Source organism: Passer montanus, unplaced genomic scaffold, assembly GCF_014805655.1.
Source record: "Passer montanus isolate IOZ18808 unplaced genomic scaffold, ASM1480565v1 scaffold69, whole genome shotgun sequence".
Taxonomy (NCBI): domain Eukaryota; kingdom Metazoa; phylum Chordata; class Aves; order Passeriformes; family Passeridae; genus Passer; species Passer montanus.
The window spans coordinates 6,711,180-6,730,193 of NW_024372036.1; the positions used below are offsets into that span (position 1 = coordinate 6,711,180).

At 41.2% G+C, this 19,014-nt stretch overlaps 1 protein-coding gene across 1 annotated transcript in view; it reads right to left on the reverse strand.

The window, feature by feature from the left end:
- Positions 1–13,085: 13,085 nt before the first annotated feature.
- PRRG1 (proline rich and Gla domain 1) overlaps positions 13,086–19,014 on the reverse strand; it is a 30,173-nt gene continuing 24,244 nt past the window's right edge. Inside the window, exon 5 of the mRNA XM_039729449.1 lies at positions 13,086–15,930. Coding sequence (XP_039585383.1) covers positions 15,412–15,930 — 519 coding nt within the window. The 3' untranslated portion in view covers positions 13,086–15,411. The remainder of the gene's footprint in view (positions 15,931–19,014) is intronic.

Here is a 19,014-nt window from a genome sequence, read left to right on the forward strand (position 1 = left end):
GCGTTTACTCTTCTAAAGGGTTGCTTATAGCAGTAAAATGTAATCAGTCTGCATTAAATTTCATCTAGCAGAAGCTAATATGGGGCTCTGCTGATAGGCAATCTACGACGCCTCAACATCCAGAGAAAACCCATTTTTTCCCATATCTTGGACACTCTATCAGACAATTAAACTGGAGGCTCAGTGCTACAACTCATCCTCAGGGGTTAGCCTATTTATCAGCTGTTTTAATAGGACTGACAGTTTGAGTACAATACTATAGGTTTTTGTGTTACTTTCACTGACCTTTATGCAATTAAATACCTTATTTTGTACCTCACCCTGGGTCTGCAATCTCTTTTGTTTGGCTGACAAATGTCTGTGTCACCTCCTAACCTGGTTGATCCAAATGAGCTTTTTGAAAGTGCCACTGACAGCAAATCACTGTGGCCTATAAAAGGTTTATCTTCCACTTGACTGGAAATTGCTTACCATGTGCTAAACACTGTTGATAATGCCAACCAAAAAAGCTTTTTTTCCCCCACAGATTTCATATTCTGTCTTATATTCCAAAAAGACTGTGCATATATTGCAGCTGTTTTATCAGATGCAGCTGACATATTTTTTTCTGAGTGATTCAGTTATACACAAGTGATTTCTCTTTGCTTTGCATTACACACAAGTTACGGCCAGCTGCAGGCTCTGGTAGTGATTTGCAGTGTCACCAGCCACTAGAAAGGAGCATGCAGAGTTGTTAAGCACATCTTGACAGGTAAATGAGAGAAGAACCACATCAGCAGTGCTGTGAGGAGCGCTGTGGGAAGGAGGAAAAACATTCTTACAAGCAACTGCTTAAAAGGAGTGTATAAGTAAGGTGAGATAAAGGACCTCACCTGCGTGACTGCGCTGTTTGCAGGAGAAGGAGCAGATGATGAGGACAGGAAGGCAGGGATGCAGGGAGGCCTGGCAGCACAGGCTGCTCCAGTGCCAGCCTGCAGCCAACTGTGCCAGCCCGAGCAGCCACTGGGCTGCAACAGCAGAAACAGGCACATAAAAGACTAGGCAGCTCCTTCCACTAAGGATTGTATCAGTCTCCAAAACGGGACCATGTGAAGAGGAACAGCATTAGCACTTTCCTACTTAACAATGCAGGTTCTGCCAGGCCTCAAAAGGGTCAACATTTTTTGCATGGCATAGACATTACTGTGTGTGCTTCTCCCACATCTCTTGCTATTTAATTGCTATAAACAGTTGGGCAGCTCTGTGGAATGGAGGAATTGAGCAGCTTGGTTAGTCACTGTTTGTGCAATTGTGGCTGCTGCACGTGTCCCTGCATAACCCACGTTAGGCAGGCACACCAAGCTGTCATTACCTGTGGAGATGAGCTGCCACCCTCCCAGGTCAGGAGTGAGGATGCTGGAAAGCAGAGTCATTTATGTCTCAGGGATTGCAGCAGTGCTGGGGTGGAAAAGGGAGCGAGCCTTAAAAGACTGGAAAAAACTGTACTCAGAAAATTGCCTGGATAAAGAACTTCTGTATCGATGAGGACAGAACAGTCCCTAATGATTCTGTGCCCTGCTGTGAGAAATGGCTGTGCTGCCATCATGAAAAATTAAAAATTCATTTACTCTCTGTTTTGTTTTGCCTTCCTTTGGACACCACAGGTGTTCAGGGAGCACAGTTGCCTCCCAAAACTTTTCTGCTGGCTGGAGAGATGCCATACTCTCATGAAGGAGACTGATGTGGTATCTTTGACCACAAGGTGTATTTGAAAGGGCTTTTTAATAAATCTGTAGTTTCCAAAGTGGCTTTGGGAAAGACACCAGGAAGCTGTGCCCAGAAAAACGTGAGGTGGGAGCAGTGCAGCCCAGGCTGGGCACAGCCCAGTGTGGAGGACACTGAGCAGCTGCTGCTGGCTGCACACATGGAACACACTCAGTGCTGCCAGGAGAGAGAACATATTTCTGATGAGAACGCAAGGCAGATTAAAGCAGGAGTGGAAACAGTCACACATCAGGCATGCCAAAGGGGCAAAGGGCACACTGGGGCCAGGCTGGCAGGCTGCCATCCTCCTGTCTGCTCCATCGTGCCCTGTAGAGCTGGCAGAAGGCAACAGGCAGCACCAAAAAGAGGATCCTGCTGGTCATGGGCACCAAAGCATTGCCCAGCCCAGGGCCAGGGTGCCTGGGGCTGCAGGCTGCAGTGGGAAAAGCCAGTGAGGAAGAGCACTGGGCGCTTCTGTCCTGGTCTGGGGATCCTGCTGTTCCAGCCCCACCTGCTGGGCCCCTGGCTCAGGCACAGAGCTGCCCATAGCCACAGCCATGGCTGGCCAGCCTTGGCTCTGTGGTGCTCCCTGGTCATGTTTCCCATCCTGGCTCTGCCCTGGGGCTGCTGGAGTGACAGGACAGCCTGGGGACCAGTATGACCATTTATAAGTTCATTTTCTTTTCATGAAAACAGTGGCCTTCTCCAGACTAATTTGCACCAACTTTTCAGTGTACTTGAGCACTAACAAACCAGTGGATGGAAAATTTCCTTTACATCAACAAGATTTGCCTAATGGAAATTACATTAGCATTGAGAAAAGAAGTTTTTGCAGTCCTCAGAACCAAATGCCAAACAGCAACAAAAAAGAGAAGGGAGGGAAAAAATTACGGAAATGATAAAAAGTTCAGTGACATTTTAAATGTGATTCTTTACTTGTGTTAAATATTTAACAGCAAATTGCAATAGACTTTTAAGCAAAATAAATTTGAGTGGACTTACAGGAAATGTTACCTGCAAGACACATATGTAAATAGGGCTACACAGTTTTTATTAAGGCATCATAAAGAATAAAGTACAGATTTTATGTGACATGCAGTTTGTAAATAATTCACAAATCTCCAGTTAAATTTAAACACTGTGATGGATGTGCACATGCAGAGGCTGGATTTTGGATAATTGCCACTGTTTAACTGGTGAAAAGAAGATGAGAGGCAAAGCTCAGCCACTTGCAAAGTGACCTCCCACCCACACACAGTCCCATTCTCACAGCACGAGCTGCTGCGCAAAGCCACTGAAACATGCTGGTCACAGAGTACAAACAAACAGGATCAGTTTCTGATTTAAGAAGTAGATAAGACTAAACCAAAGCCAAGGTGAAACTTTAGCCCAAATGAAGAACTTTATAGGAGAGGGCTGGTTTTGTCTTGCAGCAGGGGACAGAAGCAGGCTGCTCCAGCCTCTTCCAGGGCTCTGCTCACTGCAGCAACCTGTGTGGATGGTGCTATCCAAAGTTTGCTGCAGTTAAATACACTTCTCTAAATCACCCAACATTCAGCATGCCTCTTCCCACTCTCTGGTTAAGTAAATATATATTCTCAGTAGCTTAACATAAGCAAAGAGATTCATAGGTTCGTATCTTTGTCTTTTATTTGATTACCTTTGCTTCAAGATCTGCAGTGAGTATTCCACAGCACCCAGGTGAATGACATGTTACAGAACTAGGGCATCAGCCAGTACTGACTAATGACAGTTTAATTCATTATAGTTTACATAATGTAACTGGCTGAATCAGCTTATCATTAAGGGAATTTGCAAACCATTTAGAGCTTTCACAGTCTAGTTCATGACAATTTCTTTTTCCCATAACCAAAGCTGTTTCCCCAAGTACCTTCCTGCTTGGGACGTTTATCTGTTTCTTGGGGAAGGTCAGTAATTTCAGCTGAGACAGATTGGCAGAGTTAAGCTCAGTGGGAGCCTGACCCCAGGTTCTGTAACCAATAGATTATATAATAGAGGTTTATTGCTTTTCAGAAGAAATGACAAAACTAAACATTAACAGACAGATTGACTTTCCTGTGGGGTCACTGTTCATTAAATTTCCCACTGCTTTTATAATCTGAGCTGCTACAGTCATTTAGCTTTTAGCTCAAATCATTAAAGCAAGAAGATTGCTTCTTTATTACCTTGTGACCATTCGTCATTTTAATGACATTTTTCAAGCTCGCATCCTAAAACTGGCAAACACTATTAAAAAAACTAAACAAAACTGTGCCTTCTTTGGCTTAAACACAAGCAAACCCAGTTGCTTCCATCCTTCTCATTTAATACCTGACAAGCACTGATTTGTGTCAGACAGGTAACCAGGCGCCTACTGGAGAGAGCTGGGTGAGGATGCAAACCTCCTTCACAGGAGAGCTGGGTGAGGATGCAAACCTCCTTCACAGGAGAGCTGGTGAGGATGCAAACCTCCTTCACAGGAGAGCTGGGTGAGGATGCAAACCTCCTTCACAGAAGCTGGTGGCAGACTCAGGGCAATCAGCTCTGAAAGTGTTGCCCTGTGAAGCTGCATTTTGTGGTGGGGGCTGTAGGAAAGTGCCAAGTTTTGGCAGGTAAGGAACCAGGGACACTGCAGATTAAGTGGTTGAACAGAGCAGGACATGCCAGTGAGGGGTTTTGACACTGGGAGTGTGCACAGATGCCCTGAGGCACCACAGTGCTGTAGCTGGACCAGAAGGTAGTGGCTTCAACACTCCTGACATCTTTTGTCTTCTCCTTCCCTCTTCCATAAGAGACTATGCAGACTTTGGACAGATACCATCACAAAAGGCCATCCAGGTACATCAGAGAGGACTGGGAAAGAGGGCATAGAAAACAATAAGAAACTGTAGAGAAGCTCCCTGCAAGAGATCCCATTCCTCAAAGAATCATAGAATAAAATCACAGAATGGCTTTGGTTGGGACTTCAATGACAATCCAATTCCAAGCCCCTGCCATGGGCAGTGACATCTTTCACCAGACCAGGCTGCTCACAGCTCCATCCAGCCTGCCCTTGAGCACTTCCACAGCTTCTCTGGACAATATGTGCCAGGGCCTCACCACCCTCACAGTACAGAACTTCTTCCTAATACCTAACCTGAACCTATTCTCTTTCAGTTTGAACGTGAAGAAATACATTGTTTAATTTATTATTGGGTAGATAAACTGTAACACTTAAAACTTTTCAGCAAATATAATTAATAACAAGATTCATTACTGATCTTAATCACATTCAGTATCTAAATATTTCAACAGCTACAGGGACATTACTTTTTCAACCATTCTTGTCCAGAGTCTTGACCAGGTCACAATTTACTTAAAAACACAAGGACCACAATATCAAATATTTGATGATAGAACCAAATAAGAGAACCCTCTTACCTTACATCCCACATTTCCCAAGGAAAAAAACCTTTTCTACACATTCTACATTTATTACAATAACTTAATTCCTTATTTTTCTGACAACACAGGGCTCATGTCTTTGATTTTACATTGTTTTGATGAAAGATTAACTTTTTCAACCATTCTTGTCCAGAGTCTTGACCAGGTCACAATTTACTTAAAAACACAAGGACTACAATATCAAATATTTGATGATAGAACCAAATAAGAGAACCCTCTTACCTTACACCCCACATTTCCCAAGGAAAAAACCTTTTCTACACATTCGACATTTATTACAATAATTTAATTCCTTATTTTTCTGATAACACAGGGCTCATGTCTTCGATTTTACATTGTTTTGATGAAGGATTGAACAAAACTTTTTCATATTTGCCTCTTCCTTATAGATTGTGACCTTTTAACTCTGTTTCTTATGACTGATTGATGGTGGAGCAATGCAACCTGACTGCTTTCATGTCTGCCTACTCCAAAAATGGAAAGCTGATAAAAGCAATAGATGAGATAGGAGGAGACAAACATCTGTTGAATCAGTGTTTTATGACTTAAGAGATGTTTTTTTGAGCCATTAACCCAGCAGAGTATAACAGCTAAGGATGCCAAAACCAAGAAACACCTGGGGGAACTTTGCAGCTGAGCAACAGTGGGGGAAGGAGGCTGTACAACATCTTGGGCTGTTCCTAAGATTACAAGCTCCAATTATTTTTCTTTTCTAAATCCAGATTTATTCTTTGAGGCCATCACTAAAATGTTCTTTGTTTTTCCACTACGAAACAGATGGCATAAATGTGCCCTGTGATTTTATTGCTATGTTACAATTTCACTGTGTCATGCTCAAACCAATGGGTTCATTCAGTCCACAATAAAACCTCCATTCTGCTGAATTCACTGAATAAAATGGCAGCTGAAAAAGTTTCAAGTTGGCAAATCAATATTTCATTATATGTCTCATACAGGTTTATTAGCAATAGAAACAAAGCTCAACAACAGATAAAAGCTTGAAATGGTTACTTGGAAAAATATAATGAGAATGGACTTGTGCACAGCCACTGCATTTTTAATCTTTTTGGTTTTTAGTATGTCTTTTTCAATATGACGAGATTAGAAAAAATTGCTCAATTCTTTTCTCTGTAAGGTTGGTCAAACTACTGGCTGAAAGAATCTTTCTCAAGGTTGTACACAAGTGAAAGAAAACTTACAAATTTAGCTTGGCATGGCTGTGAATAAAAGAGAGTCTAATCTGTGAAAAGGTGTTCTGAAGAGTGTTCACGTCAAGAGGAACACAACTAAAGGAAAAAAAAACCCTGAAATACAGCAGGATTTAACTCCTTATAGTCCTTCATCAGTGCTTTTCAAGCACAGCAAGTCACCTGTTCAAGACATGTAATGGTTTACAGCCAGAGGCAGCTACAGGAACTTGGTACTCTCCTCTCAGAGGGATTCTCATAGCCAGGGAGGGTGGAGTTGAGAGATGAATACAGAAACAGTCATAGAAATCCACTCCCATGATTTCTTAAGGTGAACACAGCAGGTCAAACTCAATTGTTACTGACAGAGGCTTAAAAGGGAAATGACAAGAAAAATATTGCAAATCTCTGGGCTCTAGGGGACACTTTATCTGCATGCCCTGTAGAGATAACCTTATTCACACCACCAAGGCAGCAGAGAGGTGACTTAAAAAGATAAGGAACGAAAATATCTATCAGGTGAGACAATCACTGCAATGTTGCTGGGATAACCTCAGCATTCCTGCATGACTCCCTCCACACCAGGCAGCCTCTGATTAACCCTCTCTGGAAGTTGACTCTTTCACACAGATTCCACCAGTGCCTGCACTGGCTGATCCAGTTTAGCAGACCCATATCTCTGGTTGCTCTGCAGGGTGGCTGGTTCTGTGGGACTGCTTCAATATCCCCATTTTCATCTCCCTGCTGTGGATTTCCTGTGTATCTTGATACCAACCACAGCACCAAGGCAGGCCAAGACAAAACAGAGATGCACGTGTTAATTTGACCCAAACGTACACAATAAATATAAAGCTATCAGAGACGTGTACACAAGCAAAACCAAGGGTTTTGGAGGACTTTTAAACAACTACTGCAAAAGTAATTACTTCAGTTGAACTGGCCTCTTCCTTTTCTTTTTCTTTCTTTTTTTTTAAGGAAAAATACTAGACTATTATTTAATTGCACCACTTTCTTCAGATCTGGCCTTAAAAGAGACCTTTTAACATTTCTGAGTGCCCTTCAAATAATTAGATTTGCAAAACTCACCCTGAAGCATTCTATTAAAATTAACTAATTCACCTGCCTGCAGTTTAAATAACAATTTTTATCAGGCACTGGACAGCGATGGCAGGAACATTCCCAAGGTACCTTCACAGGATTTGTTTAAACTGCCTTCAAAGCCCCCTCTAGCTTTTAGAACCTACCCTAAAGAAATTAAAAGGGTAGCCCCTTGCAGAATCTCACCTGTGACATCTCGTGGAAGAGGAACATTCTGTTCACTGCCAACAACAGCAATCTCTTTAAAAGAAAGGATTATCAAAATGAGGATGACTATGAGCAAGTTACTCATTTGTCATCGTCACCAGCACACAGGAGGTGCCAGATGAAAAGTCCACAGGCTGCACCTGGCTTTGAAATCCTGTGTCAGACAACAAAGTGAACTCCACAGGCCTCCAACCTTTGCAAGCCCTGGCACACCAGAGCTCTGGGAAAGGGCAGGCCAAGGGAAGTGAATGCTTTGGGGATGTGGGGCAGCACTACTCAGCTGCCTGGGGGATTTTGCACACCCTTAAAACGGGACTCTGGGAAAGGCCTTACACCTTTGGTGTGACTTTGGAGAACCCTTTTCAACACAAAATGGGCACAAAATGTGGTGCAGGGAGTACTGGTGAAGTGAGATGACTTAGTCAGCCTCATCAAGGTAAACACAGCAATCTGGAAATCTCTGGACAAATGAGCAATGTGGGATGATCATTTCACAGTCATGTTGCTAGGAGACATCATTGCAGTCAATCATAAAACCATCAACTGCTGCTACTCAGGAATTTTTTTAATAAACACTTCTATACTGAAGAGTAATTCAGTGAAGCTAAAATTGCTTATGGGATCATGCCAATTTTGACAAAAACAAGCAACAAAATCTACACTGGTGAAAATTTCTCAGGTTCCAGACGAATTTTGTGATCCACAGAGTGTAATATCAAGATTGGTGTCACCAGCATACAAAAAAAAATCAAGAGAACAGCTCAAACACACGCCCTATGATATCCCATAACAGAAATATCGTGGTGTGCTTTCCAACAACCCATAAGAAGTTAGTAAGTAAATTAAGTCTATGTTAAGTAGTTTAAATTCACTCTACCCAGGGATCTGCATATAGCATAGAGAATTTCAAAGGATTTTGAAGCTTGAGAAAGATAAAGACTGCAAGCTTAGGCTAATATTCAGAGCAGTCTAATGCCCTTCTATGGAGGCAACACAAGTTCAAATCCTTGCTCGGGGGCTGTGGTGAAGGTCAGGGTGAGAGCCAGCCTTCCTCAGGGGCTGGGGCTTTGCTGACAGCTTGGCACTGGGATCAGGATTTTTTGTACAATTTTCAGGAAGTCAGAGCTGGGTTAAGCAGTAAATGCTGAAATCTGAAAGGAATGTGCAGAGCAGAACCCCCCTTTTTAAAACATTCCTGCCAATGGAGGAGATGGCAGTGTTTTCATGGAGCCAAGCTGCCCATGTGTAAAGGCTGGAAGGTAATGAGGGTGGAAGCACAATTAGGCAAAAAAGGGGAAACTAAGCTACAAGTAACACTTCATAAGACTGAAAAAAATTATTCAAGAGAAAATAACATTAGAAATAATTTTCAAAGCTACATTTCTTTTTGAGAATCTGCACAATAAAAACATCAACTGTTACTTTCCTAAAGGAGCAGATAAAAGATTTAGGTGGAACAGAAAAACGAGGTATTATTCACACTTTTGTTAAACAAAATGCAAAAACCAGCAAGCTAAGAGGAAAAAAATCCAACTCAACCAGAAACAGAAAAATGAAAAAAAAAAAAAAAAGAGAAACCTATAGCTTTTCATGATTACATGTATATTTTACCTTCACCCACCTTTAAGGAAAAACCTATGGTTAGAATACAACCACAAACAGAAAAGCAGACACAACAAAAGCATAAGGAAAGGAATAAAAATAGAAATTCTAATACTAAATGGCAATAAATTACTTGTGCAAAGAGACTTTAGGGGTACTAGCTGGGGAAAATGTTTGAGCTGGTCCCATTGCCCTTGCTTTCTTTGACAGGACCATTTTACACAGAAAGTTCTGGCAGGAAATGCTGCCTGCAGTGGTTTTAATCTTGGAAACAACCCACATGAGGTGGCTGCATTCAGACTGGTAGGAAAAAGGCCACAGGTGATAACAGACTGTGCCCCACTGTGTGTCACAGCAGGGTGACTCCTGCCTCTGGTCCCACACGCTGTTCACCCCCTCAGCTCCTTGTCCAGCACTGATATGCTGCCTGGTCTGGGTGTGAGCAGACCCAGGGGGAAAGCAGGCTCTGGGTCCCAGAGCCACCTATGTACAGCTGTGTGTCACCAAACAAACAACTCAGAGTCCCTGTGCACAGCCAAGGGCGGTGCTGGGCCACTGCCAGCGGCAAGAGCTGAGTGAGAAGAAGAAAAATCAAACTGGGAGCCTCTGACCCGTGGAACTGATCCAGGGTCTGCTGTGTGGGAAAACATCCCACACCACAGGAAAGGCCAGGGAGACAATCTGGTACAGATTATTCCTTATGCAGAGATTTCATTGCTGGCAGTATCAAAATGAATTTTTTAAATACTTGTTTCCTTCTTGCTTTAAGGTCCTCAGCTAACTCTGGAGCCACACAGTTATGTACAATGCTTCCAAGTGGAGAAGGAAACAGCAGAGCACACTGAAAATTATAATTTTGATACCTAGGCTTTGTTTCTAAAGGGGAAAACAGCACAGCAGTCAGTGTGTCTTTACTGCAGGATACACAGAGAGAGGATAGGCAAAGAGGACACAGATCTGATATTACAGCAAACATTTGCACAGATCTAAATGGTAAGCAAGTCCTGTATAATATCCTGTATATGTACTGGAGATATCTGTATTATCTATAGACAGATAGATATGGTCAAGATAGCATAAGCAAGACCTTTCCTGCACTGACTTGTTACTTAGCACTCAATAACTCACTGCCAAATGAAAAATACAATTACTGAGATACCCCTGCAGAAGCAAAGTGTACTTCAACTTTCTAGCAAAATTCAAAGTTCAATTACCCTGCAGCAAATCAATCAAATGTGTGTGCAGCACGCAATGAAAAAGTACAGATGTCACCTCAGTGCTTTCAGCTGAACATGGTTTTCCTTCTTTTTAAAAATCAGCAAGTGGCACTAGGAGACATTTACAAAGCTCACATTATGCAGAAAATAAAAAGAAATCTATCAGTGTGATTTAGAGCAGCAGAGCACAGTGCTCTGGGCATGAGAAACAATAAATAACGACCATTCAGCACTGGTAACCTGCACAATGATGTGATTTTTATAGACACTGAGATTCATGACTCCAGTTCAGCACTGTACCCCGTGTTCCCACAGCTGGAAGCCAGGCCTGCAGGGGCCTGAGCATGGGCACACAGTGCTGATGGATGTGTGGCAGCACACAGATGTGTGTGTGCACAGCAAGCCCCACCTAACCCAGGCAGGTCATAGCTGGAAGGTGCTGGCCTGGGATGCACAAATGAAAGTTTCCCAAGGGGAGCATAGGGCCACACTGTGCACTGACAGCCTGGGGAGTCACTGCCCTTTGCTTCAAGAACCTTTCTTTGCCCTTTCCTTAAGAGCTGCACAAAACTGCACTTGAGTTCACAGCTCTGAGACACAAACCTCTTCTCCAGCCTCTCCCACAGACCCTGCCCTGCTGGACAATCCCAGGGACACTTTATCCTGATTACCAGAGTGGGAAGGGATGACACCACTTTGTGTTGCCTGGAATGGAGACCTTCAGCTTCCAGCAGGGATCATTACACAAGGTCGGGTTTGGTTTTGTTCTCTCTTAATTCATCATTCTTAGAGCTCACATGAAATTTTGTAACCACTTTCCAGTGGCTGAAGAGAATTTTGAAATTATGTCCTCCAACTTCAACATTTTTTGCTAGCTTCCCTTTCCTCAGCCTGTGACTTATTTAGCTATGGCTACAACAAATCACAGAATGTTCTGAGTTGGAAGGGATCAAGAAGGATCATCAAGTCCAGTTCTTAAGTGAACAGCCAGTACAGGGATTGAACCACAACCTTGGTGTTATTAACACCAGACTCTAAGCAAATGAGCTCATCTCAGTGTTAAATGCTTTTTTTTTTAAATAGGAAATAATACAAATTCACAGCTCTGATAAAAATGGAGCCTGAATTTTAAAACAATAGAATTGCCTACCCACAAACAAAATTATGACTGTATTTTATATCATCAAAACAATTGATTCATGAAACTGATTAAGTCCATAGAACAATGGAAATTAAAAGACCACTTAAAATACACAAAGTTAATACTCACTGTGGTTGTGTAAAATTGATATTTTGAAACATTAGAGGCATCTTAAAAAGTTTTATTTAGCATATTGAAAAACAAATGTTACAAAAAATTTTCTATAAACATAGGCAAAAATGTTTAAATAGGATAATTTAATGTAAACCAAACCCCTTTAAAATATACAATACTGTAATCAGAGGTTATTTACATCCAGTGAAGAGAGAACAACCTTCACTAATGTTAATATCATCTAAGCAAATAATTAATTTCCATCATTTCTTAAAACAGTGCCACCTCTATGTTAGTTTTAGTAGCTAAATCATTTCAGTCCCAATACAAGATGAAATTCAATGTTACATTCAGAAGTGGGAAAGGCAGTATCCTGACTATTCATGTCATCAGTCAAGACAGCACTGCATTCAGAGCTGCAAAACCTTAGAGAGGTACAACTATAAATTTATATTTATTGCATGACAATGCAATTACAGGATAGGTAAAACAAAAAGAAAAAAAAACTGTAAAAAACCCCAGTACAAATAAAATTTTATTTTTCAATCAGGTTAGAAAAGCCAACCACAAAACTAAGCTATTTTCCCACATTTCACAAAACAGAACAAACAGTTTGTAAGTTGACACTATTCCAACATGGAGAAAACTGTTCATGTTTTAGAGGAAATGCATTTGCACAACTGTCCCAAACAAGTTTTGTTTAAAAATTCAATTTATTCACCAAGACATAAATTTATAGCCCACAATGGCTTTCATACTCATGTACTCATGGAAAAGGCATTGTCTAATTCATTCAACTCATAGATCACTAAGTTTTTGGTTGTGACTTTTTTTGGAATGGCAAGCATCAATTTTGGATTGCACATGAAAGTACCTACAGGACACAGTAACAGGATAAAGTAACACACTCAACTTAGGAGCCACAAACAAACCCTTCAAAAGTGGCAGTGGAGTACAGAGTAAAGAAAACACAGAAAGAAGGGAAAAGCCAGAAAAATTACTAAAAACTAAAGCAGACTGCCCATGTCCAGGGATGATGACAGCTGCTAAACAAGCTAATGTAACATGGGTGATCTCCATGCATTTCCTACAGGAAAGTCCTATATCCTGACAAGGAAGTTACTGCTAAAACTCCTATCTGTGCTGGCAGGCACAGGAGGTGCCAATATGGCACAGACAATGAAGTACCAGCTCTTCCTGAGGTGGTTCCTGCATGCTGGGATGAGGCACTTTGTTCTGCAGAATCTGCATAAAGCAGTTTATTTACTAACTCTTGCTCGGTTTGAAAGGAGCTTTAGCTTCCACAAGTGGCAATTCAGGAGGAGTACAGAGTAAAGAAAACACAGAAAGAAGGGAAAAGCCAGCTCATCTCTAAATTACTAAAGCAGACTGCCCATGTCCAGGGATGATGACAGCTGCTAAACAAGCTAATGTAACATGGGTGATCTCCATGCATTTCCTACAGGAAAGTCCTATATCCTGACAAGGAAGTTACTGCTAAAACTCCTATCTGTGCTGGCAGGCACAGGAGGTGCCAATATGGCACAGACAATGAAGTACCAGCTCTTCCTGAGGTGGTTCCTGCATGCTGGGATGAGGCACTTTGTTCTGCAGAATCTGCATAAAGCAGTTTATTTACTAACTCTTGCTCGGTTTGAAAGGAGCTTTAGCTTCCACAAGTGGCAATTCAGGATTCACAAGGGCTAAAACCACTTCAAAAGAAAAAGTCTGACAGTCCACAAACAAAACCCAGGAAATTTTTACTACAAGTGTCCAAAATATACTGTACTTATCTACTTATCTTAATACACCTATTATATGTAATGAATATAAATACAAATTATAGTTTTGACAATGGAGGCAGGAGTTTGGCCAGGAGTTCATCTCTAATACAACTTGCCTTAGCAGCTGAAGATCCCCAGCAGGCAACAAAGGCAACTTACTCTTTGTCAAAAATGAGAACTCCTGACTGCACTTGTCAATAGGTTAGATCATATTCTTATCAAAGTGAACATTTACACACCATCTATAACCATCCACTTCCTTCCACAAAAATCCTTTGGGAACAGTTGGGCCAAGCCCCCATGAGAGGGACATTAAGAGGAATTTCAAACAGATAGCACTGGCATTTTATCTGGGGTGTTTGAAACAAGACAGTTTGGGTTTCTGTTGCAAGAAAGCCAACATAACATAATTTAGTCCTTCAGGGCTCAACATCTTTCAATTGGTGTTAATTGATTAGTAGAACACAGAAGAGTACTAAACTAATGCCACGATACTTGGTGTGGGAAGAAAGAAAACTGAAACCTAATACTCAGAAATTAAACAGAGCAATTAACTTTTAAATCAACCTGTAAAAGAATCACCACACTAGAATTTTTATCACCTAAACCAAGTGGATGAAATTCTGTACAAGCCTGTATGTAACTTGCATCCTTCTCTTCAGCCTCAAAAAGTCACTCCACACTAATGCTTGGGGTTATGCCTGCATGTTCTTAGAATTCCTTGTTGGAATGGATAGGCAATAAATTTATTTTTTGTTGAAAAAAGATATTTATATTCTCTGCAAAGAATTTCCACAGGCACCAGTACAAGGTGCATACAAGGTACATGTGAGTAGGTAAGGGAGTATCAGAACTTTAGGAAAGGGTTTATGTTTATAGCTGGCAAAACCTTATGGAAGGTTTTCATATTTGGGACAAAAGGAAGTCACAGACACTGATTTTCTTTCCTTTTTCTCCCTTTAAAAAGGAAAGTAATGCCTTTGGGTGTATGTGCTTATAGATTACATTCTGGTCCCAGTGAAAATCACAGTAGGAAGTCCATAATCAGGATTTTATCCACTCTTGAGTACTTCACTATTACTGTTGCATGAACTTTCAAGTTCTGAAGTTAACATATGCACACTTCCCACCTCTAAAATACAAAAGTAAAACCAGTAAAACCAGATAGGGAAACAGGAAAACAGAACACAGACAAAAACTTTCACCATTAAATTCACCAATTAGTGTCTTGATTTGTCAGCTTCTACACATTTACAGAATTTTGAGCTGTAATATCAAAGCTTTAGAACACACTTCTCCTGCTAGGACTCTGGAATTATTGCTGTTACACCAGCATTCTCTACACGAGATCCTGGTTTGAACACAAAGGCTCCCAAGCCTCCCGAGTGCCAGGAGAGGGTGCAGCATGTAACAAAAATCGAGGTGAGAAAAAGGAACAAACCAGACAAGAGGCAATACTGCAAAATCAGTCCCCTCTAGTGTAAATAACTACTAAAATGTTACTTAAGGATTCCCTATTGCAGGGAATTCTGACAGTCTGCAGTAAGAAAGGGGAGGGGTATCCCACAAATCTTGTGGGGAATGTGGACAGTGTTTGGAATAAAACAAGTGACATCCTTCAAAACAGAGGTACTTTTGAGAAGTATGACAGAGCACCACATCTGTATCTGCACTACACTCTCAATACAGATTCCTTATCTTTTAAGACATTTGATAGGGAAAAAAAAATCCCAAACCCAAAGAACGAGTGAACCTAGAAAAGGTGAAATTCATCGTATACAAGTCCGTTAAATTACAGAAATGCATAATAAGCCAAGATAAAGTGCTACAAAATGATTAATGATTTTTAAAAGGTCCATGGCATTCTTCTTGTTTTACTTAGTACTGGTGACAATGGGGGTTAGTGCTATGGCAGTGGCTGAACTGGAATTCACAATGTCTTCGTACTGCGGGGGTGGATCTAAATGCTGCTCAGTTTCGCTTCTTCTCACACTGATTTCCCCAGTGGCTTCCTCATAGGAAGGAGGAGGATCACAGTTTGAGAGCCTTGTGGATATTGAGTCTGACCGTGCATCCGAATAGCTCAGACCTCCTGGAGAGAGCCCACTGACCTCATACATTTCCTCCTGCGGGGAATGAACAATGCTGAGAGGCGGCGGGAGGGGCCCTCTGCCAGCAGCACCATCGCCCAGCGCGCCGTGGGCTCCCCTGTGCACGTACACCGACTGCCTGCGCATCTTCTTTTTAAACAGGCATCTCCAGATGACAAAAGCGACAATGAGGATAACAAAAAGGCCAATGATTAATGGAAATGTAAGGTAAAATGAATACCAGTTATGTCCTGTGTTACTTTCTCCCTGCAGTCCGTTTTTGTAGACTTTCCAGAACTCCTTCTAGAAGAGCAAGACACAACATGTCAGAAACTATAACACAGTTAATAAAAAACAAGCAATGTAAGCAAGTTGTTTTAAAGAATGAGGAGGAAAAAAAAGGCATTTCAAATATTGATGGTTAAATAAGAACTGGCATGGATAAGCACACACAAACTTTCAATTCTTCTTCTCATGTGATTAGTGATACAAAAGGGATTTGGTTTTGTAAACAAACTCCTCACCACTTTTAACATTCTTATATCTGCACTCAATGTTTATAAACATGCAGCAGAGACAGGACTAAGCGATAATACAATCAGAAAAGAAAAAACCCAATCCCAAAACAAACCAGGAAAAATATATCTCAAAAGCCCCTGCCTAATCAGCATGCACATCAGCCATCCGGTGGATCAGAATCTGTCAGCACCACTCAAGGCACAAGTTTAGGGTTTGTTTGTTTTAGAATTGAAATAATGCACTAGTACAATCTGACACAGAAACACTAGCTCACAGTGACAGACCATTTTGGCTAAGCACAACTATGCTGCACTGTCTTATCATAATTTAGAATGCCCCACCCTCTGGCTCATACAGCAATCACTGTCAGCTTAGTTTGAGTTGATCCAGATCCTCTGTTTACAGTTAAAAATAGCCCCATAACTGTGAGACTATTACACAGGTTATTATATTCTAGAAACCTTGACCACAAAGCTACAGATAAATGGAACATAAAGTGAAAATATGAATAAGCAAAAACAAAGATGAAGGAGGACACCAATATTTGAAAGTCCTTTTTGCTATATTAATATGAGCAAATGGGAGCACAAATATCATGTTGCCATGAAATTTCTTCTGCAGTGAATGCTGTGAAGAAACAGCAAAAAAGAAAAGCATACCCTGCCTCAAAAGGCCATCCTCACCTGTAATGTCTCTCCTACATGACACACTTCCATTGAGTTTTATAGTCATAACTGAGAACATTTTAGTATATTGTAGTATAATTAAAAACCCAAACCCCAAAACCCTGTAATTAATGACATCCCCCCAGTCCATGCCACAATCTCTGAACTCTAGCTTTCTTTAAAATTGCACAGACTTGACCCCCTCATCCTCCTGCCAGCATCACATTAATTTTAAATGACAGCACACATTTCATGCAACTATTTATAAAATAGTCACCAGGTAGAACTGAAATTGTAATTGCTCAGTTGCTAGTAAATGATGTATTTAGGCTGCAGACTGACTTTGTGCACAGACAAATCAGATTCATTGTTTTAGCTCAGGTCTAATGCCACATGATGAACATTAAACAGAAAATGCCACCAAACTGACCCCAGAGGCAGCTTGAGTCCAGAAGCAGCACAATCCCTCTAGCATGGAGGTCAAGCTTTCCCTGGGCAAAGGCAGGACCAGGACACCAAGGGGGAAAAAACACACTATCAACACTTCTGGATCAGGATTTACTCAGGTTAAGAGAAATGCCATGTACATGAAACAACTGACTCTCCTGTAAATTTCTTTCCAAAGATAAATTCAGTTGTTTTTACGTCTATGTGCAAACTCAAAAACCAAAACAGTTTCAACTCCTACACCAATTCAGGATCAGGCATTTTTCCTATATTTTAAGGCTTGACACCACAAGCAGATTGTCACAATGCCCCTCTTTGATGTAAACCCAGGTCCAAACCATTTAAGCTGTGTCAGGTGGCATTGGCTTCAAACAAAGCAAGAAAGACTGGAAAGATGGACTCTAAATTCTTCTCTACAAGGGCCCTCCTTGACCTGTGTTCCACACTGAACCCCAAACCAACAATTGTGAGTTTAGGAAAATATATTTTGGGGGGAACACTGAAAAATGCCATCAGCTGCACAACTGAAGGCTTTTGGGATCTCTGCATGACAAAACCTGGCAGAACCAAACACCTCACCCTCACCCCAACAGACCACCAGGCAATTAAGAATACCTATTACTTTTGCATCTGGTAAGAATACAGCTAACTAGATTACTTAGTGGAATAAATAATATATTGTTAACTAAAAAAAAGCAGAAAAGGATTAATTAGGATTATGAAATCTTGCTGTATGTACTGGGAACAATCCTCCCACATCACTGTTCTTTGGCCTCAATGGCAGCAAAGAAATATAATTGTAAAATTTAGTTTTGAAGACCCAAGATTTACTGGAAGTCATTACATATACAGTGCAAGGATATGTCATTTTAAGGACTCTCTGGACGAGAAAGGTAGTTTTGATGAAAAAGAAGAAATCATACTTCTCTCCTAACAATCTATTATGTGTTGCATGCAGAGAAAATGCACTTTCTGCAATAGAAGGGTAGTAAGTAGTGACCGATCTTTGAATATTGTTTTCACATTACTTCTAGGTCAGATCTATCTGCTGTAGAAAATGTCTCTGTATCTTCAGAAAGCTGAAACAGCATCACTCCTTGGCACTCTGCTACTCAGCAAAGCAGCACAAAATCTGTTCTGCTGTCCCAGAGTGGCAGGCACTTAGAGCAGAACAGGGTGTGCTGCTTTGGGGATGTTTGACTTGGTGATGTGACCAGACAAATGCATAAAGAGCTAGAAGGGTGTAAACTGCCTTAAGGATGAAAGTAGTTTAATGTCCTTTTTCATTTACATGCAAGGCAAAGAAAACTCAAGACAGTTTAGACACTCCCCACTCCCTGGTCAGAAATTATTTCAGGTCTAACACTATCTTACACAGACACAGGAATACAGTTCTGCACACAGATGAAAAACACTAAGAAAGAAACACTAGCTTAGTCATTAAAAAAAAATTAAATCTTTAAATGTTCTTCATGGGAAAATTAAAAAAAAAAACAACTCCACAAAAGCCCACAGAAAATAACCTTGTTAGCATACTAGATCCTGGGTCCCAGCTTGCATTTTTGCAAGTCAGCTCTCCAAGAGAAGCACAAAGACTTTTAGCTCCAGACTGCCACAACTGACAGGAAGTGCAGGAAATGCATCCTTCAGGTCTGAATTGCACAGCTGCCAAGCTCTGCCTCTGCTCTGCCCCACCACAGCTACACTGCAGAGTAAAGAGATGGTGCAGGGGGAGGACAAGACATCAGGTTAGAGT